At 58.7% G+C, this 26,149-nt stretch overlaps 1 protein-coding gene across 4 annotated transcripts in view; it reads right to left on the bottom strand.

The window, feature by feature from the left end:
• Positions 1–26,149, bottom strand: part of VEPH1 (ventricular zone expressed PH domain containing 1) — a 66,302-nt gene that overhangs the window by 6,273 nt on the left and 33,880 nt on the right. For 3 of the 4 annotated variants that reach the window (XM_064165018.1, XM_064165019.1, XM_064165021.1), the window contains 6 exons: positions 21,817–21,983; positions 19,781–19,990; positions 11,395–11,615; positions 6,502–6,881; positions 3,180–3,319; positions 1,074–1,208 (listed from right to left, as the gene is read on the bottom strand). In XM_064165018.1, coding sequence (XP_064021088.1) covers positions 1,074–1,208; positions 3,180–3,319; positions 6,502–6,881; positions 11,395–11,615; positions 19,781–19,990; positions 21,817–21,983 — 1,253 coding nt within the window. Of the gene's footprint in view, positions 1–1,073; positions 1,209–3,179; positions 3,320–6,501; positions 6,882–8,338; positions 8,549–11,394; positions 11,616–19,780; positions 19,991–21,816; positions 21,984–26,149 lie in introns of all 4 variants that reach the window. The other variant, XM_064165023.1, reaches the window with a different exon arrangement.

The following is a 26,149-nucleotide window of genomic DNA, read 5'->3' as shown; positions in this document are numbered from 1 at the left end:
CCTGGCCCCAGCCTCTTGCCCCCAGCCTTTAGCTGTTGCTGAGCATTGCTCAGCTGCCCTCTGGGGCTGCTCTTGTGCAGGCTCTCAGCCCCAGGGCTCTCAGCCTCTGCTGCTCCCAGAGCTGCTCCAGGCCCCTCAGCAGCTCTGCAGCCTGCCCTGGGCTCTCTCCAGCACTTCCCTGAGCCTCTTGAGCTGGGGAGCCCAGAGCTGGCCCCAGCACTCCAGAGGTAGCCTCACTGGGGCAGAGTAGAATGTGAGGAGAACCTCCCTTGCCCTGCTGCCCACACACTTCTTGCTGCACCCCAGGACCCCACTGGCCTGCTGGGTCCCAGGGACACATTGCTGGCTCATGCTGACCTTGCTGTCCCCCAGCACTGCCAGCTGCTTCTCCTTGGAGCTGCACTCCGTCAGGTTCCCCCTCCCCTGCTGCTCCTCCCCAGGAGCAGGACCCTGCCCTTGCCCTGGTTGCACTTCCTGAGGTTGCTCTGCCCCAGCTCTGCAGCCTGAACAGGGCTGGCACAGCCTGGGGGTGCCAGCCTCTGCTCCCAGCCTGGCACCAGCAGCAAAGTGCCCGAGGCTGCACTCAGTCCTTTCCTCCAGCTCGTTGAGCACAGACTCACAGAATGGCAGGGGCTGGAGGGGACCTCCAAAGCTCATCCTGCCCAACCCTGCCACAGCAGCATCCCCTGGAGCAGCTCCTACAGGGATACATCCAGGCAGCTCTGGAATACCTCCAGGGAGGGAGAATGATGAAGCTGTTGAGCCACTCCTGACCCCCGAGGAGCACCATGAGTCAGAGGCTTCCAACTAGACCCTGTGCAACCCTCTGAGCTGTGACCTTCAGCCAGTTCTCAACTCACCTCCCTCCACCTCGGGCATGGCACTAAGCAGAAAGGCTTGGCAGATGCCAGGTGTGAGGCAGAAGGGGAAGGGGCATGGCCAGAGGGTTGGTTTCCATGGCTTGAGCACAGCACAGCCTTGCTGCAGTGACCAGGGAGGTCTCTGCACCGCTGGGCAGAGCCAGGACAAAGTTCTGCTGCTGCTTTGCTCTCTGAGGGCAAACCACAGCTTACCTTCTGGTGTGGAAACGTGGACTGGATCATGGCAGCTTCAAAACTCTGAGTCCCCTTCAGCTGTGTCTTCTCCCACAGGGCCTTAAGGACCTGGACAGAGCCACTCTGCGTGGACAGAGGCTCTGCAAGCAGGCTCTGCAGGGAACAGGCAAAGCAGCAGCTCAGGCACCTGAGCCTTCCCCACTCAGAAACAGCATCTTGGGCTGGCAGCCAGGAGCCACCAGGGCTTAGCTCCTGCCCTGTGAGCAGTCAGCAGGCCACAGAGATGCTGCAGAGGAGCAGCTCTGCTCTGAGCACAGGCTGAGGGAGCTGGGGGGGTGCAGCCAGCAGAGGAGAAGGCTCAGGGAGACCTCAGAGCTGCTGCCAGTGCCTGAAGGGAGCCTGCAGGAAGGCTGCAGAGGGACTTGTGCTGAGGGGGTCTGAGCCAGGCCAAGGGCAATGGTTTGGAGCTGAGGCAGAGCAGGGGAGAGTGGAGCTGAGGAAGAAGCTGTTGAGTGTGAGGGTGCTGAGAGCCTGGCACAGGCTGCCCAGGGAGGCTGTGGCTGCCTCCTGCCTGGGGGTGCTCAAGGCCAGGTTGGATGAGGACCTGAGCAGCTGAGTCTGGTTGAGAGGAGCTCCCAGCCACGGCAGGGAGCTTGGAGTAGATGAGCTCTGAGATCCCTCTGGAGCAGCTTGCCCAAAGCCCTGTCCAAGCTGGAGCTGGTATTTCCCCATCGTGGGGCTGCTGCTGTACACAGTGCCCCAGAGGCAGGTTCCTGGAACCCTGCTGCAGCTGAAGGCCATCAGCATCTCTGCCCCTCTCACGTCTGCTGCATGACCTCAGAATTAAGAGCTGCAGCTGGGGCAGGAGCCAGGAGAAGGGGCTGGGATTATTCCCTCCTTCATGTCCTCGATTTCACAACGTGAGCAATGTCCTTTCAGGGCTTCCTGGAGGTGGATGTTCCTTCTCCTGCTCAGCAGACACCCAGAAGGCCTAATCCCCCTGTCTGGCATCCAATGGATGCAGACAGACCCAAAGCAGGAATTTGATCCTGGCTCAGGGAGTGCATTTTTCCAGCTGAGCTGTCAGGAACTGCCTCTTGTGTAGGAGTCTGAGTGCAGAGGCAGCAGTGGGCAGCTCCAGGCAGCCAGGCTGCACAAGAACGTGGCTAAATTAGTCCCTGAGAGGCAAATCTGGCTGCAGGGAAGGTGTAGAAAGGGACATGCTGGGCAGCCCCCCAGTGCCTGCTGCCAGGGCTGCTGTCCTGCCTGCTGCAGGCAATGGAACCAGAGTCTAGAAGCAGAGAATGGTTTTGGTTGGAAAAGACCTCTGAGGTCATTGAGTGCAGCCTCTGAGACAACACCACCAAGGCCCCAGGTGCCGTGGCCACAGGCTTCTGGCACACCTCCAGGGCTGGGGACTCCACTACCTCCCTGGGCAGCCTGTGCCAGTCCCTGGCCACTCTTGCAGCAAAGAAATTGTTCCTCATCTCCAACCCAATCCCACTCTGGGGCTGCTTGAGGCTGTTTCCTCTTGCCCTGTCACTTGTTCCTGGGGAGAAGAGGTCAAATCCTCACCTGGCTCCAGCCTCTTTCAATGAGTTGAGCACCAGAAGGTCTCCTCTCAGCCTCCTCTTCTCCAGGCTCAACCCCTCCCAGCTCCCTCAGCTGCTCCTCCACAGCCCTGTTCTCCAGACCCTTCCCCACCCTCATTGCCCTTCTCAGGATCTGCTCCAACCCTTCAATGTCCTTGGAGTGAGGAGCCCAAAACTGAACCCAGGATTCATCCTCACCAGTGCCCAGAACAGGGGCACAATCCCTGCCCTGCCCCTGCTGCCCAGACCATTGCTGATGCAGGCCAGGCTGCTGGTGCCCTTCTTGCCCACCTGGGCACACTGCTCCAAGCTGCTGCTGGTCAACATCCCCAGGTCCTTCCCAGCAGGCAGTTTCCAGCCACTGTGCCCCAAGAGCAGGACTGTTGAGGCCAGCCCAGGGGGCCAGCCTGGCAGTGCCCTCTGCAGAGCCTCAAGCAGACCCACACTGCCACCCATCCTGCTGCCTGCAGGCTTCAAACCACTGCCAGGCGATTCCCACGCCGAAGGCGAAGAAGAGCAGAGCTGCACCTACCTGCTGGAAGAGGAACATGATGTGGATCCAGAGGGGAGGCTGCTGGCTGAGCAGGGTGAAGGTGGATTTGCTGTACAGGCAGTAGTGGCCCTTCAGGGGACAGCTGAAGGACAGCCTGGCCACACAGCTCCTGCCAGTGTCTAGAAGCAAAGTGCAGCACATCAGGAGCAGCTGGAGGGAAGGCAGCAGCCAGCAGCAGGCATCCCTTGGGGGTCAGTGCAGGCACCAGTGCTGCTAAACAGCTTTGTCAGTGCCATGGGCAGAGTAATCAGTGCCCCGAAGTTGCTGGCAGAGAGAGTGATTGGCATTGGAATGGGCTGCCCAGGGAGGTGGTGGAGTCTCTGTGGCTGGAGGTGTTGCAGCCAAGCCTGGCTGGGGCACTTAGTGCCATGGTCTGGTTGGTTGGGCAGGGCTGGGTGCTAGGTTGGGCTGGCTGAGCTTGGAGCTCTCTGCCAGCCTGCCTGATTCTGTGCTGCTATGGAAGGTTGGCCTGAGCCTGCCTGACTTTGTGATCCCAGTGGAGGACCTGAGGTCCATCTGTTCCCAATCAAGGCTTGGCCTGTGGAATGCTGGAATGCCTCAGCCTGGTGCAGGGGTGAGCACTGCAGGGGGGCAATGAGCTTTTCCAGCTCCACCAGCACCTGGTACCCATTATCTCCCAGTACAGCAGAAACCATAATCACAACCAGATTTTGGGCCAGCCTCCTGCAACCTGTTTCTCCCCCCCTGACTCCCACCTCCTCCTCTCTCAGCACTGTGTCACCCATCCCACTGAATGTTTGGTGTTTCCCCTTGCAGGGCACCAAGCAGCCAGCAGTGGCCTTGCTGCTGTGAAATGGTTATGGTGTGAGTGACCTCACACCTGGGGAACCAAAACCCCAGGCCTGACTGCTGCACCACAGCTCCCTGGGCTCTATCCTTCCAAAAAGGAGGTTGGAAATCAAAGAATCAGAGTTGTTTGAGCTGGAAAAGGCCTCTAGAACCATCCAGTCCAAGCAGCAACCCAACCCCACCGTGGCCACTAAACCATGGCCCCAAGGTTCTGGAGCACCGCCAGGGATGGGGACTCCACCAGCTCCCTGGGCAGCCTGTGCCAAGCCCTCAGCAATTGTTTCACCCCCTCATCACCCCCTGGTATCCAAATGCCTCTTTCCAGCAGCTCACTTAGCCAGAGCCACAGAATCAGCCAGGCTGGAAGAGACCTGGCACTTGATGCTGTGAGCAGCAGGCACCACTGGTGCCGTTTTAACCCCAGGTACCTGCAGAGTGAGAAGCAGAGTGGCAGGCAAGGACCTGTCCTCCACCTGCCACCAGAGCTTGTGCCTGGGAGCCCTCTGCCCCCAGCCACTCCCATGCCATGGATCCACCACCTGCACACACCCAGGGAAGAACAAGCTGCAAACCTCCCAGCAGGCAGGGCTCAAGGTGAGCCCCAGCAAGGTGGAGCCCAGCAGCTGCCAAAGAGCTCTGTGCTGCAGGCAGAGGTTAACCAAGGCTGCAGCAGAGAAATCAGAGTGGGCTCAAGTCTCAGCTGGATCTTGTGGCACTGCCAAAGCCAACTCTGGCAGGGCACAGAACTAGGATTCTAATGCAGCAGTTTCAGCTTCAGCTACACAAAACAGGGCAGAGACTCACAGAATGGTTTGGTTTGGGAGAGAACTTTAAGATCATCCAGCCCAAGCCTCACCCCAGCACTGCCTGCTCACCACCAAGCCATGGCACTCAGCACCACATCTGCACAGCTTTGTAGCCCCTCCAGGGCTGGGGACTCCTTTTGGTTGGAAGAGAACTTTCCAATCCCCCAGCCCAAGCCTCACCCCAGCACTGAGCCATGGCCCTCAGCACCACAGCTTGGAAGTCCCTCCAGGTTTGGGGACTCCACCACTGCCCTGTGCTGCAGCTTCCACCCATTGCTGCTTGTCCTGTCCCAGGGAGCAGTGAGCAGAGCCTGTCCCCCCCTCCTGCCCCCCAGCCTCAGATGGTTACAGACATTGGTTAAATCCCCTCTCAGTCTTCTCTTCTCCAGACTCTCAGCCCCAGACTCTCCCTTCCAAGGAGCAGTAGAGAGCAGTGAGGTCTCCCCTCAGTCTTCTCCAGGCTGGACACCTCCAGCTCCCTCAGCTGCTCCTCACCAGCCCTGCTCTCCAGGCCCTTCACCAGCTTTGCTGTCCCCTGACCTCTGAGAAGGTCACCCCTGGAGGTGTTCAAGCTGTGGCCATGGCACTCTGGAGGCATGGCTGAGTGGGCACAGTGGTGTTGGGGGGGTGGCTGGACCCCAGGATCCTGGAGGGCTTTTCCAACCAAGCCAACTCTGATCCTACGACTCAGATGCCCAGAGGTTGGTGTTTGGTGGCTGCAGCTGTGTGGTGTAACTGCAGGGGAATCACAGTATTAAGCAGGCTGGAAAAGACCTCTGAGGGCATCCAGTCCAATCTGTCACCAAACCCTGCTGATTAACTAACCCCTGGCACTAATACCTCACCCAGCCTCCTTTGGAGTTTAATTTCATGAGGCAGCTACTCCTTGGCCCACCAAAGGAGTGTGGGCAGCTGATGGCCACCAGCAAGCACTTAGGTGCAGGCAGGGAAGTGTCTGCAAGAGGCTCCAGCACCCAACCTCTGCTGTCTGCTTCAAAGAGGAGCATCAAAGGCTCACCTCACAGCCCACCTGCCCTGCAGCCTCACACACCCAGCACATGAAAGCAAAGAGCCACCCAGGACGCAGGCAGAAAGCATTGAAGAACCCCAAGGCAGGTGTTGAGATAGGCTCCAGCCCAGCCCAGCCCACAGAGAGCTCCTTCTGCAGCGCCTTGGAGCAGCTTTCTGCTCATCAGGAGACACTGAGGCCGTTGGGGCTGTGCAGTCTGGAGAGAAGGCTCCCAGGTGACCTTACTGTGACCTTACAGGATCTGAAAGGGGCTACAAGAAAGCTGGGGAGGGACTTTTGAGGCTGTCAGGGAGTGACAGGACTGGGGGGAATGGAACAAAGTGGAAAGGGGGAGCCTGGAGCTGAGGAAGAAGTCCTTCAGCATGAGGGAGGTGAACCTCTCAATGTTCTTGAAGTGAGCAGCTCAAAACTCAGCTCTGGATTTGAGGTGCAGCCTCAGCAGTGCCCAGTCCAGACTGAACCCCCAGCTCCCTCAGCTGCTCCTCCCCAGCCTTGTTGCTCCCCCCTGGCCCTGCTCCAGCCCCTCAGTGCTGCTCCTGCAGCGAGGAGTCCATTTCCCCCTCCCTGAGCCCTGTGCCAGCAGATTTTTGCCACCCACTCAGCTGAGCCCATGTTCAGTGCCCAAGCTGCAGTCAGGGAGGCTCAGAGCTCTTACCTTCTATGAGACACTGCTCAGGGATGGGGATTCTCCTCCCCAGCTCCATCACATAGGCTTTCACTCTGCCCAGGTTCTCCTTCAAGTGCAGGTAGAGCTTGTCCTGGTGCTCCGCAGAGCTCCTCACTGCCTCCTGCTTCCCTCCCAGGGCCTCTTCTGGAGGAGGTTCATCCAAGTCGCCTGCTTCTGGCTGGCAGCTGCCATGGTGTGAGACCAAAGCATTTGCCAGCTGCATGGCTTCAGAATCAAGCCCCAGAGGCCCTTTGTCACCTCCCTGGGCGAGGTAGATGTCAGGGAAGGAGAGCCCAGCAGGCAGCTCCTGGCTGCTCTCGGAGCTCAGCGCCTTGGTGCGCAGCCAGTGCAGGGCCAGGCTCTTGGACCTGGGGGAACAGGGAGCAGAAAGGCTCTGAGATGACATGGGAGCAGCTGTGGGGCTGCTGGAGGGCAGGAGAGCTCTGCAGAGGGACCTGGCCAGGCTGGATGGGTGGGCAGAGGCCAAGGGGATGAGACTGAACAAGGCCAAGTGCAGGGTTCTGCACTTTGGCCACAACAACCCCAAGCAGCACTACAGGCTGGGGCCAGAGTGGCTGAGAGCAGCCAGGCAGAGAGGGACCTGGGGGTGCTGGGAGAGAGGAGCTGCAGAGGAGGCAGCAGTGCCCAGGTGGGCAGCAGAGCCAATGGCTCTTGAGGCACAGCCTCAAGCTGTGCCAGGGCAGGTCTAGGCTGGGTGTCAGGAGGAAGTTGTTGGCAGAGAGAGTGATTGGCACTGGAATGGGCTGCCCAGGGAGGTGGTGGAGTCACCGTGCCTGGAGGTGTTGCAGCCAAGGATGAGACACTTAGTGCCATGCTCTGAGTGATGGGACAGGGCTGGGGGATAGGTTGGGATGGATGAGCCTGGTCTCCTGGAGCACATGAAGAAGAGTGTGGGCAGCAGGGCAAGGGAGGTTCTCCTTCTCCTCCACTCTGCACCTAGTCAAGCCTCACCTGGAGTTCTGGGTGCAGTTCTGGGCCCCCCAGCTCAAGAGGCTCAGGGAACTGCTGGAGAGAGCCCAGGGCAGGCTGCAAAGCTGCTGAGGGGCCTGGATCAGTTCTGGGAGCAGCAGAGGCTGAGAGCCCTGGGGCTGAGAGCCTGCACAAGAGCAGCCCCAGAGGGCAGCTGAGCAATGCTCAGCAACAGCTAAAGGCTGGGGGCAAGAGGCTGGGGCCAGGCTGTGCTCAGTAGTGCCCAGGGACAGCACAAGGGGCAGTGAGCACAAAGTGGAGCCCAGGAGGTGCCACCTGAGCAGGAGGAGAAAGTTGTTTGTTGTGAGGGTGGTGGAGGCCTGGAGCAGGCTGCCCAGAGAGGCTGTGGAGTGTCCTTGTGTGGAGAGCTTCCAGCCCCCCCTGGGCATTGTGCTGCTGGGCAAGCTGCTGTGGGTGCCCTGCTGGAGCAGGGCTGGGCTGGCTGAGCTCCAGAGGTCCCTTCCAGCCCCACCCTGCTGGGACTCTGGGATTATCTGAGCTCTTCCCTCAGGCTCCCAGCTGTGCCAGGCAACATCTGTCTCAAGTATTTGCCAAGTGCCATGGGCAAGGACACCCAAGGGAGGTCTCTGTACCTTCCCTTCTGGTGCCATCACTCTGTGCCATTATTGCCTTGTCCCCTGTGCTCTTTTGGGGCACAGAAGAGGTTAAAGGAACAACTTAGGCAGATTTTCTCCAGCTTTGAGCCTCAGTGAGGCAGGACTTGGGTGAGATGAGAGTCCTGATGCCTGGAGGCCTCCTGCCAATGGACTCAGCTCTCAGTGGGCAGTCAAAGAGTTAGGACAGAGCTGCTCCCAGCCCTTCTGCAGAGCCATACCTGTTGAACCTCAGGTCCTTCCTCTCTTCCTTGGAGACCTGCCCTAGGCTGTATCTCCTCACTGAGCCAGGAGTGCTGCTGTCCACAGTCAGCTTCTCCTCAAATGCCTGCCTCTTGACTTGCAGCTTCTCATCTTCTTCACTTTCATCCACAGCAGCTCTGAAGCCATCCAGGGGCACAACAGCTTCTGTATCAGCCTCCTTTTCCATCCTAAAGGGAGCAGAAAGCAGAACTCTGCCTCTGGCAGCCCTGATGCTGTGCAAGGTCCTGCATCTGGGTCAAGGCAAACCCAAACTGGGCAGCGCCTGGCTCGAGAGCAGCCCTGAAGAGAGGGGTTTGGGGGTGCTGGTGGATGAGAAGCTCAGCATGAGCCAGCAGTGTGCTCTGGCAGCCCAGAGAGCAACCAGAGCCTGGGCTGCAGCCAGAGCAGTGTGAGCAGCAGGCAGAGGGAGCACAGGATGCCAGGGGCTGGAAGGGACCCAAAGAGATCACTGATGAGGAGAGGCTGAGGGACCAGGGGCTGAGAGTCTGGAGGAGAGAAGACTGAGAGGGAATTTAATCAATGTCTATAACCACCTGAGGGCTGGGGGGCAGGAGGGGGGACAGGCTCTGCTCACTGCTTCCAGGGGCAGGACAAGCAGCAGTGGATGGAAGCTGCAGCACAGGAGGTTCCAGCTCAGCACAAGGGAGAACTTCTTGACTGGAAGGGTCCCAGAACCCTGGCACAGGCTGCCCAGAGAGGTTGTGGAGTGTCCTTGTGTGGAGAGCTTCCACCCCCCTGGCACTGTGCTGCTGGGCAAGCTGCTGTGGGTGCCCTGCTTTGGCAGAGGTTGGACTGGTCCCTTCCAACCCTGCCATGCTGAGATTCCACAGCTCTGAGGCAGAGTCTCATTCCCAGGGGACCATGTGCCCACTTCACCCTCACATCAACTTCCAAGAAGCCAAAACCACAGAGCCCAGATGAAGCATTCAGTGCAGCCTCCCTCCCCCTGCCCAGGCACTGGGGTGCCCTGGCAGCCTCAGCCTGTCCTGCTGCCTCCCCTTCCAGCAGCAGGAGAATCAACTATTGTCTGGAATCTTGGCAGGAGGTGCTGGGTACGCTGCTGAGGTTGCTGGAGCAGGATCAGCTTCCACCAAGGCTCAGGCTGTTGGTGAGGGGAAGCCAGGAGGAGCTGACTTGCAGAGACAGGACAAAGCTCCTCACCCCCTCGCTCCTGCTACATGCTAAACAGCCAGGCCAGCAAGGCAGGAGCCAGGCACTGAGCTGAGGGCATTTCCCCAGCCCTCCAGCATCACCAGGCAGAGCTCCAGTGGGCAAAGAGCAGAAACAGGAACGGTTGGAAATGGACTGGAGGTGGGAATGAGCCTACAGCTGCCTGTGGGTGGAGGCAGCAGGAATGGAGCAAGTGTGGGTGCCTGTGCTCAGGGAATGCACAGGGAAGTAGCCCCTCAAATATGGGGCACAAGTGGTGGGGAGAGATGGCAACAGTGAAACCTCTGCCTTTGGGAAGGGGGAGGGAGACAGGGAGGGGCAGGGGAAGACAACAGGAAAAGGAAAAACCAAAGCAGGGACTGGCAGAAAGTGACCCCAGCAAAGGCAGCAGCATGGAGGAAGATCTGCTCTGGGCTCAGGGGGGGCTGGAAGCTCTCCACACAAGGACACTCCACAGCCTCTCTGGGCAGCCTGCTCCAGGCCTCCACCACCCTCACAGCAAACAACTTTCTCCTTCTGGGCTCCAGTTTTGCCCTCTGCCCCTTGTGCTGTCTCTGGGCATCACTGACAAGAGCCTAGCCCCAGCCTCTTACCCCCTACAGCTCCTTTAGCTCTTGCTGAGCACTGCTCAGATGCCCTCTGGGGCTGCTCCATCATTTAGTCTGCAGCAGAGGAGGCTCAGGGCAGAGCTCATTGCTGCCTGCAGCTCCCTGCAGGGAGGCTGTAGCCAGGTGGGGTTGGGCTCTGCTGCCAGGGACAGAACAAGGGGACATAGGCTCGGGCTGTGCCAGGGCAGGATCAGGATGGGTGTTAGGAGGAAGCTCTTCCCAGCAAGAGTGATTGGCATTGGAATGGGCTGCCCAGGGAGGTGGTGGAGTCACCCAGAGGGGTTTAAGAGGAGGCTGCATGAGGCACTCAGTGCCAGGGGTTAATCAGAAGGGTTAGGTGAGAGGTTGGACTCGATGGTCTCAGAGGTCAGTTCCAACCCACTCAATCCTGCGATCCTGAGGGATCTGTCAGGGCTCTTCAGCTCTTCCCTTTTTAACTCTCTCCAGGGCATCAAGCAACTGCTTTCTCCAATGACCTCAACGTTTTGGCTGCAACCCACCCCCGCCTGTCTGCAGGGCTCTCCTTAGGAGCCTTCTGACATCTGTCTTACACTGCAAAGCATCACTGCTCCCCCCTGCCCTGCTCCAGCAGACCCAAGGCTACTTAGAAGCCTCTCCCTAATCAGAAGTGACTCCCTCCCTGCACTAACTCACAGGCAGGGGCTCACTGTGCCCCCAAACGTTTAAACCTCTGGAGCCAGGGTGAAAAAGAGGCTGAGTGAGCAGAGCAACTCTTCTATACACCCCCCCTCCCTCCCCCTTCCCCCCAAAATGTTTTCAGCCTGTTTTTTTCTCCATCCTTTCTTTGGAGCCAGTTTCTATCAGTGAGCTGCATCAGTGCTGCTCAGCAGCTTCCCTGGGCTCATCTCCTGGAGCAGCCTCACTCTGTGGTGATGCTGGAGCCTGGCATCACTCAGTGATCTGCAGCTGGAGCTCTCTGCATTGCTGGGGTCCACTTACAACAGAAGCAAGCAGGCTGGAAGAGAGCTCCAAGCTCAGACAGCCCAACCTAGCACCCAGCCCTGGCCAATCAGCCAGACCATGGCACTAAGTGCCCCAGCCAGGCTCAGTGCTCTCAGAACCAGCCTCGGTGCACCATGATGCAGCCTCAGCACCCCAAGGAGCAGCCTCAAAACGTCGAGGAGCAGGCTCAGCCCCCCAGGAGCAGGCTCAGCCCCCCAGGAGCAGGCTCAGCCCCCCAGGAGCAGGCTCAGCCCCCCGAGGAGCAGGCTCACCTGGCTGCAGCAGCACTGCCATGCTCCAGCTGGCGCAGCAGCAGCTTGGCTATGGCAGTGAAGCTGTTGCTCATGCGGTAGATGTCTCTGCTCTGGGTGCCCAGGATGCTGCAGAAGGAGTCAGTGAGGCTCTTGATCTCCAGCAGCAGCAGGTGGTGGAAGGAGTGCTCCATGTTGGCCAGCTGGTTCACCAGGTAGAGCAGGCACCTCCTGGCTCGCTCCTGGAGGCCAGAAGAGGAGGAGAAGGTTAAACAAATCAGTTCAGAGCAGTTTGAGTGATGCAGCTGAGGGAGCTGTGGTCAGTGGGGACTGAAGGTCACCCCAAGGCAGCAGAAAGGCAGCTACAGCAAACAGAAACACAGAAGCACAGAATTAAGCAGGGTGGAAGAGACCTTCAGGATCATCGAGTCCAACCTATTACCAAACCCTTCTGCTGAGCCAACCCCTGGCACCGAGTGCCTCATGCAGCCTCCTCCTGAATGCCTCCAGGCATGGCAACTCCACCACCTCCCTGGGCAGCCCATTCCAATGCCAAGCACTCTCTCTGACGACAACTTCCTCCAAACATCCAGCACAGATCTCCCCTGGCACAGCTTGAGGCTGTGTCCCCTTCTTCTGTCCCTGGGTGCCTGGCAGCAGAGCCCAACCCCACCTGGCTACAGCCTCCCTGCAGGCAGCTGCAGACAGCAATGAGCTCTGCCCTGAGCCTCCTCTGCTGCAGGCTGCACACCCCCAGCTCCCTCAGCCTCTCCTCACAGGGCTGTGCTCCAGGCCCCTCCCCAGCCTTGCTGCCCTTCTCTCAACACCTTCCAGCACCTCAACATCTCTCTACAATGGAGGAGCCCAGAACTGGACACAGCACTGCAGGGGTGGCCTGAGCAGTGCTGAGCACAGGGGCAGAAGAACCTCCCTTGTGCTGCTGCCCACACTGCTCCTGAGCCAGCCCAGGATGCCATTGGCTCTGCTGCCCACCTGGGCACTGCTGCCTCCTCTGCAGCTCCTCTCTCCCAGCACCCCTAGATCACTCTCTGCCTGTCCTGCAGTACTTGCAGCCTGTGGCCAGCACAGGACTCCCCTCCTTGGCTGAAGCCTTTGGCAGTTCTGTGTTTGTGCTTTCCTCAGCACAGGCTTGGAAAGCAGCAGCAAAGATCCCCCAGCTTCTGTGCCAACCTGCTGAGTGCCAGGGAGGCTTCTACTGCACAGAACCACAGAGCTGTTCTGCCTGCAAAAGCCTTCTGAGAGGCTGCAGCCCAGCACCAGCATGGCCTTCTCTCCTCCAGGCTGCCCACCCCCAGCTCTCCCAGCCTGGCCTCCAGCAGAGCCCTTCCAGCCCTGCCAGCACTGCTGTGGCCTCCTCTGGCCCTGCTCCAGCAGCTCCCTGCCTGTGCTGAGCACTGCAGGGGCAGGTGTCAGGATGATGTCCCTGCTCACTGCAAGGCATGGGAGCAGGTGACTTTAAAAGGTCCTTCCCCAGCCCTGGCAGCTCTGAGCCCTGCTTGCCCCAGGGCAGGGACATTATGAGGCTTAGATTCATGTCTGCTTCCTCTGCTGCTTCTCCCTCTCAGATCAATTTGAGGGCTGTGGAACCTGATCCACTTGGAGCAATCACAGCAGAGGAACCACAGGGAATTTCTTCACCGTTGGGGTTTCTGCTTTAGGATGTGAATTTCTGCAGGTCTGTGGAGAAGCAGCTGGGAGTGGAGTTGTACTCCCCTGCCAGAGGGAGATGATAAAGGACCTTGGGTTAGAAACTCTTTGCCTGTTGAATGTGATGCTCCAGAGCAGCTCCTTCAGTCCCGATGGGTGGGGGGATGTGATCCTGCTGAGAGACTGGAGGGGGTCACATCCCCCTGACAAATGGGGCAGTGAAAGTTTGGCTGCAGAGGGCATATCAGGCTTCAGGCTGCCGGCAGTGATGGATGCAGCTGCCAGGCTGCTGCTTATCCAGGGCCAGGAGAGGCCGAAAGCGAATCTCCCTCTGAACTCATCGCAGTGGCAGTCACAGCCCCCAGCTCAGGGCTGTGCTCCTAAACGAATCGCTCAGGAAGGAGACAACCTCTGGTGCAGGAGGTACTTTAACCCCTTGAGGGTGGAATGGTGCAATGGGTTGGGCTGGAAAGGACGTTCCAGGCAGCAGGGGCACCTCCAGCTGGAGCTCACAGCCCCACACTTTCCCTCGACACCAGCCCAGAACACTGCAGGGATGGCAGAGCTACCTGCCCAGAACACTGCAGGGATGGCAGAGCTACCTGCCCAGAACACTGCAGGGATGGCAGAGCTACCTGCCCAGAACACTGCAGGCTCCTTCAAACAGCCTCTGGGCACTGTGTCTCAAACCTAGAGGAGCAGACAGGACACCCTGAAGGTGCTCTGGGGCAGGGAGCAGCAAAAGGCAGAGACCTGACAGCAGCAGCACAGACAAACAAACTCTGAAGGAGGAGCCAGGAAATTCCAGACCTGCCAGCCTGACCTCAGTGCCAGGCAGATCATCCTGAGGGCAATCACAGGGCACCTACAGGATGGACAGGGCCCCAAACCCAGCCAGCATGGATATAGGAGGGGCAGGTCCTGCCTGACCACCCTGACCTCTTTTCATGCCCAGGTGAGTGCCTGGTGGACATGGGGCAGGCTGTGGATGTAGTCTGCCTGGACTTCAGCAAGGCCTTTGGCACTGTCTGCCACAGCAAACTCCTGGCCAAGCTGGCAGCCCATGGCATGGACAGGGGCACTCTGTGATGGGTTAGGAACTGGCTGGAGGGCAGGGCACAGAGAGGGGTGGTGAACAGTGCCACACTCAGTTGGCAGCCTGGCACTAGTGGTGTGCCCCCAGGATCAGTGCTGGGCACAGTCCTGTTCAATATCTTAATTGATGATCTGGAGCAGGGGATTGAGCTCTCCATCAGAGAGTTTGCAGCTGACACCAAGCTGGGAGCAAGTGTGGAGCTGTTAGAGGGCAGGGAGGGCTCTGCAGAGGGACCTGCACAGGCTGCACAGATGGGCACAGCCCAGTGCCAGGAGATCAAACAAGGCCAAGTGCCAGGCTCTGCACTTTGGCCACAACAACCCCAACGAAGCAGCAGCTTCATTGCCTCTTCTGGGATCTCAGGAGAGCAAAACTTGCTGCTAAGCTTGATCCCAAGCACAGCTGGGCCACAAAAGCAGGCAGGGGAGGCGGGAGCAGAGCGCGGCTCCAGCACCGGGAGCCGAGCAGGACTCCAGCACCGGGAGCCGAGCAGGGCTCCAGCACCGGGAGCCGAGCAGGGCTCCAGCACCGGGAGCCGAGCGCGGCTCCAGCACCGGGAGCCTCGATGAAGCCAAGCTCAGCTGGCACAGGAGGAGCCAGGGTCTGCTGCGCTCTGCCCGGGCTGAGCCCTGCCAGAGCAGCCTGCCTGGCACACTGCCTCCTGCAGCCGCCTGGGGAAGACCCCCGGGGCCAGCCCTGCCTGGGCTGCTGGGACTCGGTGGCCTTTGAGGTCTCCAAGCCAAACAGTTGTGCGCTGCGATGGAAGCAGCTTCCCCCCAGGGGCTTGGCAGCAGCTGGCCCCTGGCTCCGCGGAAGAGGATGCTTGCTCCGAGAGATAAGCAGGGGCTCGATTACCACTTAAGAGGCAGTTGTGTGTCCCGAACAAAGCGTGCAGCAGGCGCTGGGAGCGGGAGGGAGCTTGTGGCCATCTCCCCTGCGCCTTTGATCCAGCTGGAGAGGCTCCAGCGGCGCCGCGGACGCTGCCGGAGCCTGCAGTGAGGCAAAGCAGCAACAAAGCCTTGGGGGGCAGAGGGGGAACTGCTGCAGACAGCACAGCCACAGCCCAACAGGCATCCTCCCTGCCCTGCCTTCAGGCCAGGGAGCCTCAGAAAGCCTCTCTGCGGGTACACAACCCACCGGTGCCTTCCAGCAGCCCTTCTCTGACCTACTCCTGAGGTGAATTCTTTCTCCGTGCCCACTCCTGGCACTTCCCCGCGGAGCTGTTTCATTTGCAGCCAGCCCAAGCAGCAACCCAACCCCACCATGGCCACTAAACCATGGCCCCAGGTGCCATGGCCACAGGGTCCTGGGATGGGGACTCCACCAGCTCCTGGGCAGCCTGTGCCCAGCAGATGTTTCACCCCTTCAGCACCCCCTGGTATCCAAATGCCTCTTTCCAGCAGCTCACTTAGCCACAGAATCAGCCAGGCTGGAAGAGACCTGGCACTTGATGCTGTGAGCAGCAGGCACCACTGGTGCCGTTTTAACCCCAGGTACCTGCAGAGTGAGAAGCAGAGTGGCAGGCAAGGACCTGTCCTCCACCTGCCACCAGAGCTTGTGCCTGGGAGCCCTCTGCCCCCAGCCACTCCCATGCCATGGATCCACCACCTGCACACACCCAGGGAAGAACAAGCTGCAAACCTCCCAGCAGGCAGGGCTCAAGGTGAGCCCCAGCAAGGTGGAGCCCAGCAGCTGCTTGAGGCTCATCCTCAGCTTCCTCCTCTCCAACCTAACTCTTCCCTGGCACAGTTTCAGGCCAGTTCCTCTCCTTCTAGCACCTGAGACTGGGCAGCAGAGCCCAACCCCAGCTGGCTGCAGCCTCCTCTCAGGGAGCTGCAGAGAGCAATGAGGTCTCTCTCAGCCTCCTCCTCTCCACACTGCTCACCCCCAGCTCCCTCAGCTGCTCCTCCCCAGCCCTGCTCTCCAGCCCCTTCTCCACCTTTTCTGCCCTTCTCTGGACCCTCTCCAGCCTCTCAATGTCCTTTTTAAAGCAAGAAGCCCAAAACTGAGCCCAGGATTCCAGGTGCAGCCTGCCCAGTGCCCAGTCCAGGGGCTCACTTGGGGAGAAGAGGTGGCACAGGCTGAGCCTTGCCCCTTTGAAGTGCAGATTGCAGATGGTGAGGGAGTATTTTTTTTCCCTGCTGGCTTCTAGAGGCAGCTCCTTGAGCTTGCCCTGCCCTGCCCTCCCCACCTTGGCAGTGCAGACAGCCCCCTGGAGAGATGAGAGGGGTCTGGCTGAAAAGAGATCCCTTTCTTTTCAAGGTTGCCCCTTGTTTACCCACAGCACTGCTCCTGCTGGCAGCCACAGCCTCGGGGGAAGGGAACTGGAAATCAGAAGCTGTCCCTTCACCAGCACTCTGTGCAAAGCAAAACAGCACCTTGGGGCCACAGGGCAAGGGAAAGATCCGGCAGGGTTTGGGTTCTTTCCCGTCCCCCTCCCCCAGTAACTGTGTTTGGAACCAAGTGGATATCAGAGTGGCTGCTGAGGGGCTGGGGCTGGCTGGAGAAGGGGCTGGGGAGCAGGGCTGGGCAGCAGCTGCAGGGTCAGCCTCAGCACACAGCACAGGGCAGAGACTGACAGGGTGGGTTTGGTTGGAAGAGACCTTTAAAGGTCATCGAGTCCAAGCCTTGCCCCAGCACTGAGCTGCAGCTCCACACCTGCAGGGCTTTGGAACCCCTCCAGGGATGGGGACTCCACCACTGCCCTGGGCAGCCTGGGCCAGGCCTGGACAACCCTTCTGGGGAAGAAATTGTTCCTCGAGCCCAACCTAAACCTCCCCTGGGGCAACTTAAGGACATTTTCTCTCCTTCCATCACCTGAGACTGGGCAGCAGAGCCCAGCTCCACATGGCTGCAGCCTCCTCTCAAGGAGCTGCAGCGAGCAACGAGGTCTCCCTCAGCCTCCTTCCCTCCAGGCTGCACACCCCCAGCTCCCTCAGCTGCTCCTCCCCAGCCCTGCCCTCCAGACCCTTCCCCAGTTTCATTGCTCCTTTTTGGACTGCCTCCATGCCCCCAGTGCCCCTCTTGCTCACAGCACCTGGATGGGGTGGGCATGCCCTGGGTGCTGCTGCTCTGGCAGGGGCTTGGGCTGGGTGATGCTTTGAGGTCCCTTCCACCCCTTCCCGTTCTGTGGTGCAATGAACTCTGGCCAGGGGGCAGAGTAGCTGGGCTATGCCAGAGGAGGAAGCTCACATTTCATTCCATGACTGCAACATTCCTGAAGGCTCTGCATGATAGCAGACAAGGCAGGGGGGCCCCAAGCATGGTTTTTTTCCTCCTCTGCCTTTCATTTCACTCATGGGGACTCTGCAACCTGACTTAGCCAAAGCCTGCAACCACAAACAGTGATGGGCTCCTATCAAGTGGTAGCTTTGGACATGCCCTAAACACACAGCTTGGAGAAGCAGAACAGGTTGGGAACAAATTCTGTGCTGCAAGAGTGGTCAGGGACTGGCACAGGCTGCCCGGGGAGGTGGAGTCCCCAGCCCTGGAGGTGGCCAACAAACCTGTGGCCATGGCATTTGGGGCCCTGGTGAGGTTGGGTTGGACTGGATGATGGAATCACAGAAGGCAGCAGGTTGGAAGGGACCCTTGAAGGTCACCTTGTCCAGCCCCTCTGAGAGGTCCCTTCCAACATTTAAGGTTCTTGGATTCTAGAAGTGGGGAGATCAGGTTGAAGGTTGGACTTGATGGTGTTTAAGGCCAGGCTGCATGAGGCTGTGGACAGCCTTCTCCAGTGTGAGGTGTCCCTGGGCATGGCAGGGGGGGTGGAACTGGATGGTCCTTGTGGTCCCTTCCAGCCCTGACTGATCCTGTGAGTCTATGCTCAAGGTCATTTCCAAGCAAAGCAGTTCCATGCTGGATCTGCACAGCAAGCACACAGCAAACAGCAATGCTGCCAATGCTGCTCTTTGCCCTTCTGACAGTTGAGCTGTTTCTGTTTCCTGCTCATGAGTCTCCTCAAGAAAGCTTCTTTCCCACTCCCCTGAGCTCCATTTCTGCAGAGAGCCTTCAGGCTGTGGCTGTTCCTTGGTTTAAAGCCTGGCTGAGGCACTTAGTGCCATGGTCTGGTTGCCTGGAAAGGGCTGGGTGCTAGGTTGGACTGGATGAACTTGGAGGTCTCTTCCAACCTGCTTGAATCTATGATTTTAGGAGGCTGAAGGTTGGTTCCAGTCACTCAGATCCCACCCCTGGTTACTTTTGTGGTCCTGGCTCTCCTGGCCCTGCTGCTGCTTTTGCAGGCTACAGCTAGCACAGGCTTAGCACCAGGAATGCCTACTGCTAGGGCAGCCTGGGGCCTCCCCAGGGAAGGAACTCTGGGATGTATCATCAGAGCCACAGAACAGCTTAGATCAGAAGGAACCTTCCAAGGTCATCCAGTCCAACCTCCCTGCAGCCAGCTCAGACCCCAGACTGCCTGACCTGCAATGCAGTTCTGTGTTTGTGCCTTCCTCAGCCCTCAGCACAGGCTTAGAAAGCAGCAGCAAAGATCCCCCAGCTTCTGTGCCAACCTGCTGAGTGCCAGGGAGGCTTCTACTGCACAGAGCCACAGAGCTGTTCTGCCTGCAAAAGCCTTCTGAGAGGCTGCAGCCCAGCACCAACCCATCAGCACCATGGCCACAGGTGCCATGGCCACATTTGCCCTCAGCACCTCCAGGGCTGGGCACTCCACCACCTCCCTGAGCAACTTACTCCCACACTGTCATCTGGGTGCACATCACAGGCTGGGTTGGGTGGGAAGAGACCTTCCCAGGTCATCCAGTCCAAGCCCCTGCAGCCAGCAGGGACAGCTGCAGCCAGAGCAGGCAGCTCAGGGGCCCAAACAACCTGACCTGCAGTGGGGAGAGTGATGAAGCTTCTACCAACTCTGGGCAGCCTGGGCCAGGCTCTCCCCACCCTCAGTCTCAGACACTCCTTCCTTCTCTCCAGCCTCACTCTCCCTCTTTCAGACCAAGCCATCCCCCCTTGTCCTGTCCCCACAGGCCCTGCTCAAAACTCTGTCCCCAGCTTGCTGCTCAGCTCTTGAAGCACTGCAAGGCCACCAGAAGGTCTCCTGGAGCCTTCTCTCCTCCAGGCTGCCCACCCCCAGCTCTCCCAGCCTGGCCTCCAGCAGAGCCCTTCCAGCCCTGCCAGCACTGCTGTGGCCTCCTCTGGCCCTGCTCCAGCAGCTCCTTGCCTGTGCTGAGCACTGCAGAGCTGCCCCAGCACTGCAGGGAGGTCTCAGCAGGTACAGCAGAGAGGCAGAATCCCCTCCCTGCCCCTGCTGCTGGGGACCAGCCCAGGACAGGCTGGGGCTGGGCTGGCAGCACTCAGTGCCAGCTCATCTCCAGCTTGGCACCCCCTGGCCCCCCTCAGTCCTTCTCCGTGGGGCTGCTCTCCAGCCCTTCATGCCCAGCCTGGAATGATAGCAGGGACTGCCCTGACCCAGGTGCTACACCTTGCCCTTGGCCTCATTGAGCCTCCTACAGTCCCACTCGAGTCTGTACAGGTCCTGTTCCAGCTTGGCACCTCCCCAGCTCCCCCAAGCCCTTCTCCAGGGGGCTGCTCTCCAACTTTTCACCCCCTGTCTTGTGTTACTTTAGACAAGAGCCAATGAACAGCCCAAGCCCAACCCCACCCAGCTCCTTTGGTTTTCCAGCTCACCTCATCAATGTGTCCAACAGCTCCAAAGATCTTCGCTGTTTGCCCAATCAGGCTTGGGAAGCTCTCCCCAATTTCTTCCAGCATAGGAAGAAAAGAGGCCAAAGCTGCTGGTTCATAGCTGGATATTTCTAGAAGTATGCTCAGGATGAGGTCACAGTGGTCTGGGTCTCTCAGGTGCCCAAGGAGACATGGGATGCACTCTTTCAGCACCTATGAAAGAGCAGAGAGAACTGGGAGCACAGAAACCCCCAACTTGGATTTGGGAGAAGAGTTTCCCACCCTTGCTGACCTCTGCACAGAGCTGTTATTGCTGAGGCCAAGCCAAGTTCAGCTCAACAGATGGAGCAAGGCTGAGCTGGAGGCTTGAAATAGTGCAGTTATGCATAAATAAGGAAAGAAACTCACATGGTGAAGGAGGGAGACCCAAAAACCAACAAAGCTCCTCCCCAGATTCCTTCCCTTGTTCTGGGCCACTTCTGTGCTGTACTGGGGAGGAGGAGGCTCTGAAGTGACCTTCTTGTGGCCTTCCAGCATCTGAAGGGGGCTACAAAAAAGCTGGAGAGGGACTTCTTAGGCTGTCAGGTGGAATCACAGAACCAAGCAGGTTGGCAGAGAGCTCCAAGCTCAGCCAGCACAACCTAGCACCCAGCCCTGCCCAACCAACCAGACCATGGCACTAAGTGCCCCAGCCAGGCTTGGCTGCAACACCTCCAGCCACACAGACTCCACCACCTCCCTGGGCAGCCCATTCCAGTGCCAATCACTCTCTCTGACAACAACTTCCTCCTCACATCCAGCCTGACCCTGCTCTGGCACAGCTTGAGGCTGTGTCCTCTTGTTCTGTTGCTGGCTGCCTGAAAGAGCCCAACCCCACCTGGCTCCAGCCTCCCTGCAGGTGGTGACAGAAGTGGGGGGAATGGAGCACAGCTGGAGCTGGGGAGAGTCAGACTGGACATGAGGAGGAAGATCTTCCCCATGAGAGTGGTGAGAGCCTGGCAGGGGTTGCCCAGGGAGGTGGTTGAGGCCCCATGGCTGGAGGTGTTTGAGGCCAGGCTGGCTGAGGCTGTGGGCAGCCTGCTCTAGGGTAGGGTGTCCCTGGGCATGGCAGGGGGGTTGGAACTGCCTGATCCTTGTGGTCCCTTCCAACCCTGACCGATTCTGTGACTCTAGGAACAGAAGACTTTGTCTGCCTCAGGCAGGCAGGAAATTCAGGTGCTAGGAGAAGTTACTGGTTTCACAGAGTCCCAGCAGGGTGGGGCTGGAAGGGACCTCTGGAGCTCAGCCACTCCAAGCCCTGCTCCAGCAGGCACCCACAGCAGCTTGCCCAGCAGCACAGTGCCCGGGGGGTTAGAAGCTCTGCACACAAGGACACTCCACAGCCAGCAGCACAGCCCAGCTCCTCCTGCCTTTCCCCAGGGAGTTCCTATCACCACCACGTTTCCCTGCCTGCCTGAGGGAAGAGGTTGACTCCTGCTGGATCTCCTCTCCCGGGGGGGGGGCAGTTTGATGGGTTCCACACCTTCCCCCAGCAGGCACTTTTTGTGCCTGGTCCTAAGCCCTGGGTGCTGCTAACGACACAGTTTCTAAAGCATGATGTCTTTTGCCTTGGCTAATTCATCTCCAGCTCACTTCTCATCAATCCTAACTCATTTTCCTGGGTGTGTAATTCCATCCAGCTGATACATCCCAGCAGGAACACGGCGAGGGGAGCTCGCACTCAGCTGGCAGGGGAAGAACCGAGAAGCTGAGCTCAGTTTCTGGTTTAAGCACAGTTCCAACGAGCTCTGCTTTAACAGCAACTTTTTTGGTCCAGCAGAGTCATTGTTGTGCTTCTCTTTACGACTAGATGGGGAGTTTGGAATGGAATGAAGGAATTTGTGGGGAATGAGGGCAGGAAAGCACTGTCATGCTTGTTAAGGGACTCCTCACTGCTTGGAGAGCAGCTAGCAGAGAGACCTTGCCAAGGCATCTGAAACCAATCAGCTCCTCCAAAAAGGAGGTGCAGAAGCCAGCACTCAGATGTTCCATGTTTTTACCCCCACTCCTTTGTTCCTAGCTACGGTCTGGAAGAGCCTGAGGAGGTGATGCTGTTCAGCCTGGTCCAGCTGGGCCATCAGTGTCACCAGCTCCCTCAGATGGAGGTTGATCAGCTGCGGTCGCTGCTCGTAGAGAGCAGGCAGGACCCGCAGCAGCAGAGAGTTGCCTGGGAAGAGAGCAGAGAGAGGACAGTGACTCTCTGGGTGTCCATCCTACAGCTGGAGAGCCTGAAACGCCAGCACACCCCCACAGACACCAGCACCAGACCCAGAGAGGCATAAAGCACACCGTGGGAGGGAATACGACGCACCACGAAGACAAATAAACAACCAAAGCTAGGACAAAGCCTTCTGAGTGTGACAGGGGAGGTGCAAAAACCACTCCCAACAAGTTCCAGTGTCCCGAAGTAGGCATCGTTAATGTCTCTCCTCAGCCTGCACCTCGACAGCAGGCTGCCTGAGGAGCCGTCGGGCTTAGACGGCAGGCTCAGAGCGAGCTGAGGGGCAGAGGAGAAGGGGGACAAGGGGGGTAGAGGAGAAGGGGGACAAGAGGGGCAGAGGAGAAGGGGGACAAGAGGGGCAGAGGAGAAGGGGGACAAGAGGGGCAGAGGAGAAGGGGGACAAGAGGGGCAGAGGAGAAGGGGGGGAAAGAGGGGCAGAGGAGAAGGGGGGGAAAGAGGGGCAGAGGAGAAGGGGGGGAAAGAGGGGCAGAGGAGAAGGGGGGGAAAGAGGGGCAGAGGAGAAGGGGGGGAAAGAGGGGCAGAGGAGAAGGGGGGGAAAGAGGGGCAGAGGAGAAGGGGGACAAGGGGGGCAGAGGAGAAGGGGGACAAGAGGGGCAGAGGAGGAGGGGGACAAGAGGGGCAGAGGAGGAGGGGGACAAGAGGGGCAGAGGAGAAGGGGGACAAGAGGGGCAGAGGAGAAGGGGGACAAGAGGGGCAGAGGAGAAGGGGGACAAGAGGGGCAGAGGAGAAGGGGGACAAGAGGGGCAGAGGAGAAGGGGGACAAGAGGGGCAGAGGAGAAGGGGGACAAGAGGGGCAGAGGAGAAGGGGGACAAGAGGGGCAGAGGAGAAGGGGGACAAGAGGGGCAGAGGAGAAGGGGGACAAGAGGGGCAGAGGAGAAGGGGGAAAAGAGGGGCAGAGGAGAAGGGGGGAAAGAGGGGCAGAGGAGAAGGGGGAAAAGAGGGGCAGAGGAGAAGGGGGAAAAGAGGGGCAGAGGAGAAGGGGGAAAAGAGGGGCAGAGGAGAAGGGGGAAAAGAGGGGCAGAGGAGAAGGGGGAAAAGAGGGGCAGAGGAGGACAAGAGGAGAGCAGACTATCAAGCAGAAAAGAGTTTCGTTTCTGCCTCGTCGGGCCTTGGGGATGAAGCGAGCAGCAGCTGGGCAGAAGGGCTGCTCAGGAAGGCAGCCGAGCACAGCTGGCAGCAGCCCGGCACAGGAGGAGTTAAGGATGCTGCTTCCAGGAATAGAAGGCAGCCGCGGAACGGCAGCTGCGCAGCGCAGCTCCGGAGCCCCTGGCTCGCCCATCTCGCTGGGCTGGCTGTGCATAACTCAATCTGAAGGCAGGCGCCCAGCAGCACACAGACCCTCCCAGCCCTCTACATGCCTGCCTCCATCTAGTTCAGCTCCCCTCCAACATATGGAACACATCTGCCTGTTGCCATGTAGCATGGCTCCCTTCCTCTGAACCCTTGGAAGTCCTTAAGGTCTCCTTGGATTTGGTTTCCAGTGGGAACTAACTCTCCAGGCTGCTGCTTTTTCCTCCCCTTTCAGCCCAAGCCTTATCTGGAAGGTAAGCAGGTCACTTCATGGATGAGGGAAGAGGTTCAGGCTGGAATCCCATCTTGTTCTTGGCCAGGTACAGAAAGTGCACCCCAAGGTCTTGCAGCATCACCTCTGAGCCAAGCAACTAACACTGCAGATTCAGATTGGGTTGAGTCAAGCAACTTATAATGGCTTTAGGGACAGCTTAGAGAAGCCTTCCAGTACCTAAAGGGGCTCCAGGAGAGCTGGGGAGGGACTTTGGATAAGGGCTGGGAGAAGGGAGACTGAGAGTAGAGATGAGGGAAGAAATTGTTGTGACGGAGGGTGGTGAGACACTGGCACAGGTTGCCCAGGGAGGTTGTGGAGCACAGAAGCACCCAATGTGATCAAAGATCACATTGGGTGCTTCTGTGCTCCACAACCTCCCTGGAGGTGTTCAAGGCCAGGCTGGATGAGGCCTTGAGCAAGCTGAAGGTTTTTTTCCTGCCTGGGTTCCCCTTGAAGGCATCTCAGAGCTGTCAAAGTGAAGTTCAGACCCCACCTTTGTAGATTCACAGCCTCTGCCAGCTCAGATGCCAAAGCTTCAGGGGCAGGAGTGCAGCAGAGCAAGAACACCCAGCAGCTTTGCACAAGGCTGGAGAGCCACTGCAGAGCTCAGCTGGGATGCCCCAGGCAGGAGTGGCTCTAGAAGTGAATTATCCACAGCTAAACAGGTTGGGGTTAGAGGAGTGGAGGACACACCACAGAACCATGCAGGCTGGCAAAGGCCCTCAGGATCACCAAGCCCAACCTAGAAGCCTACTCTGCAAAGTTCACCTTTGGACCATACCCCCAAGCACGGCATCCAAAGGACCTTTAAAGACAGCCAGGGTTGGTGACTCCACCACCTCCATGGGCAGCTCATTCCAGTGCCTGACCACTCCTGCTGGGAAGAAACATTTCCTCATGTCCAGTCTAAACCTCCCCAGTGGCAGCTTGAGGCAGCAGCAGCCTCTCCACAACCTCCTTTCAGGTAGCTGCAGACAGTCAAGAGCTCTGCCCTCAGCCTCCTCTTTTCCACACTAACCATCCCCAGCTCCTTCAGTTGCTCTCCACCAGATTTACTCTCCAGGCCCTTCCCCAGCTTCCTTGCCCTCCTCTGCCCTGGCTCCAGCAGCTCCACATCCCTCTTTGCATTGAGGTGCCCAAAACTGAACACAGCACTCGAGGTGTGACCTCACCAGAGCAGAGTCCAAGGGGACAATCCCCTCCCTGCCCCTGCAGGGTACAGCATTTCTAATGCCAGCCAGGATACCTTTGGCTTCCTTGGCCACCTGGGCACACTGCTGGCTCTTATTCAGTTGTTTGTCCATTACAGTCCCTCAGGTCCCTTTTTTGCCATGCAGCTTTCCAGCCACACTGCCCCAAGCCTGTGGTGTTGCTTGGGGTCATTATGGACCAAGCAGCAGAGCAGATGGCAGCTGCCAGACTCCTCTGGACAGAAGCACTTTGTCCAAAGCCATGCTTGGGCTCTTCCCTACAGCAAACCTTGTGGCTGCTCTGCACTGACCAAAGCAAACAGGGAGCAGGGACAGTTCAGAAGCATCCCTCCAACACTTTGTGGGGAGGGGTTGGATATTGGAGTGACCTCACTGACAGGGAATTGCTTTTCATGGAATAACCTTACCTAGAACCCCACAGACAATCCAAGCAGCCACCAGGGCTGTGTCTGTTCTTCACCTCACTGCAGCAGACCCTGTGGCTTGGTCAGCAGGCACAGCCCAGCTCACTGTGCTCTTCCTTTGCCATGCTTTGGTCTAGCTCCAAGTGCCCCTTGCCATTTGCCTGCCCTAGCTCTCAGTGCCTAAGGACTTTGCACACACAGCTCACCAACCTGGGGATTTTATACCCATCCCTGAGCATTTCATAGATCCAGGGAATGGTCTGAGCTGGAAAGGACCTTCAAGATCAAGCTGCAGTCCTCTCCCCCCCCGGGCATGGGCAGAGACACCTTCCCTCTTCCCCATCTTGCTCTGTTTGCCCCAGTCCAAACTAACAGCCTGGGAAGTGGTTTTGTTGCCTGAGAATGGAAAAACATCAGATCTAGCTCCTCAATCACCTCCTTTCCCTCTTCCTTCCCCTACCACTCTTACCCCCACACTTTCCAGACTGGATTCTCTCTCAGCCTCTCCAGGCAGACCACACACTGGGAATTGTGCAATCCAGGCAGAAGCTCATGTACAGCTGGGGACACTCGATGGCTTTGACTCCTCTGGCTGCAGCTCAGGCAGGGAGGAGAGGGCTGAGGAGGCAGCACCTACCGCAGCAGCAACCACAGCTGCGTGCCGAGGTGGTGCCAGCCCTCCCGGCCCGTCCAGCACCATGCCCTGGCCACGGTTTAGCTCTGCTGCCAGACTTGAGGAGCAGCAAAGGCTGCCTTGAACTCAGACTCTGCTCTGAGCAGCCCAGCAGCACAGAGAGCTTGCCAAGAGCCTGGCAGCACCCTGCAGACACGGCACGGACAGGAGGAGCTCTTGAAGCCCAGTGGTGCTGTGACACTGGCTCCAGGCTGAGCCTTCGAAGAGCACCAAGGGT

This window comes from Pogoniulus pusillus, chromosome 26 (genome assembly GCF_015220805.1).
Source record: "Pogoniulus pusillus isolate bPogPus1 chromosome 26, bPogPus1.pri, whole genome shotgun sequence".
Classification (NCBI taxonomy): Eukaryota; Metazoa; Chordata; class Aves; order Piciformes; family Lybiidae; genus Pogoniulus; species Pogoniulus pusillus.
Note: the sequence above shows the minus strand (reverse complement) of the source record. Positions and strands in the feature narration are given on the sequence as shown.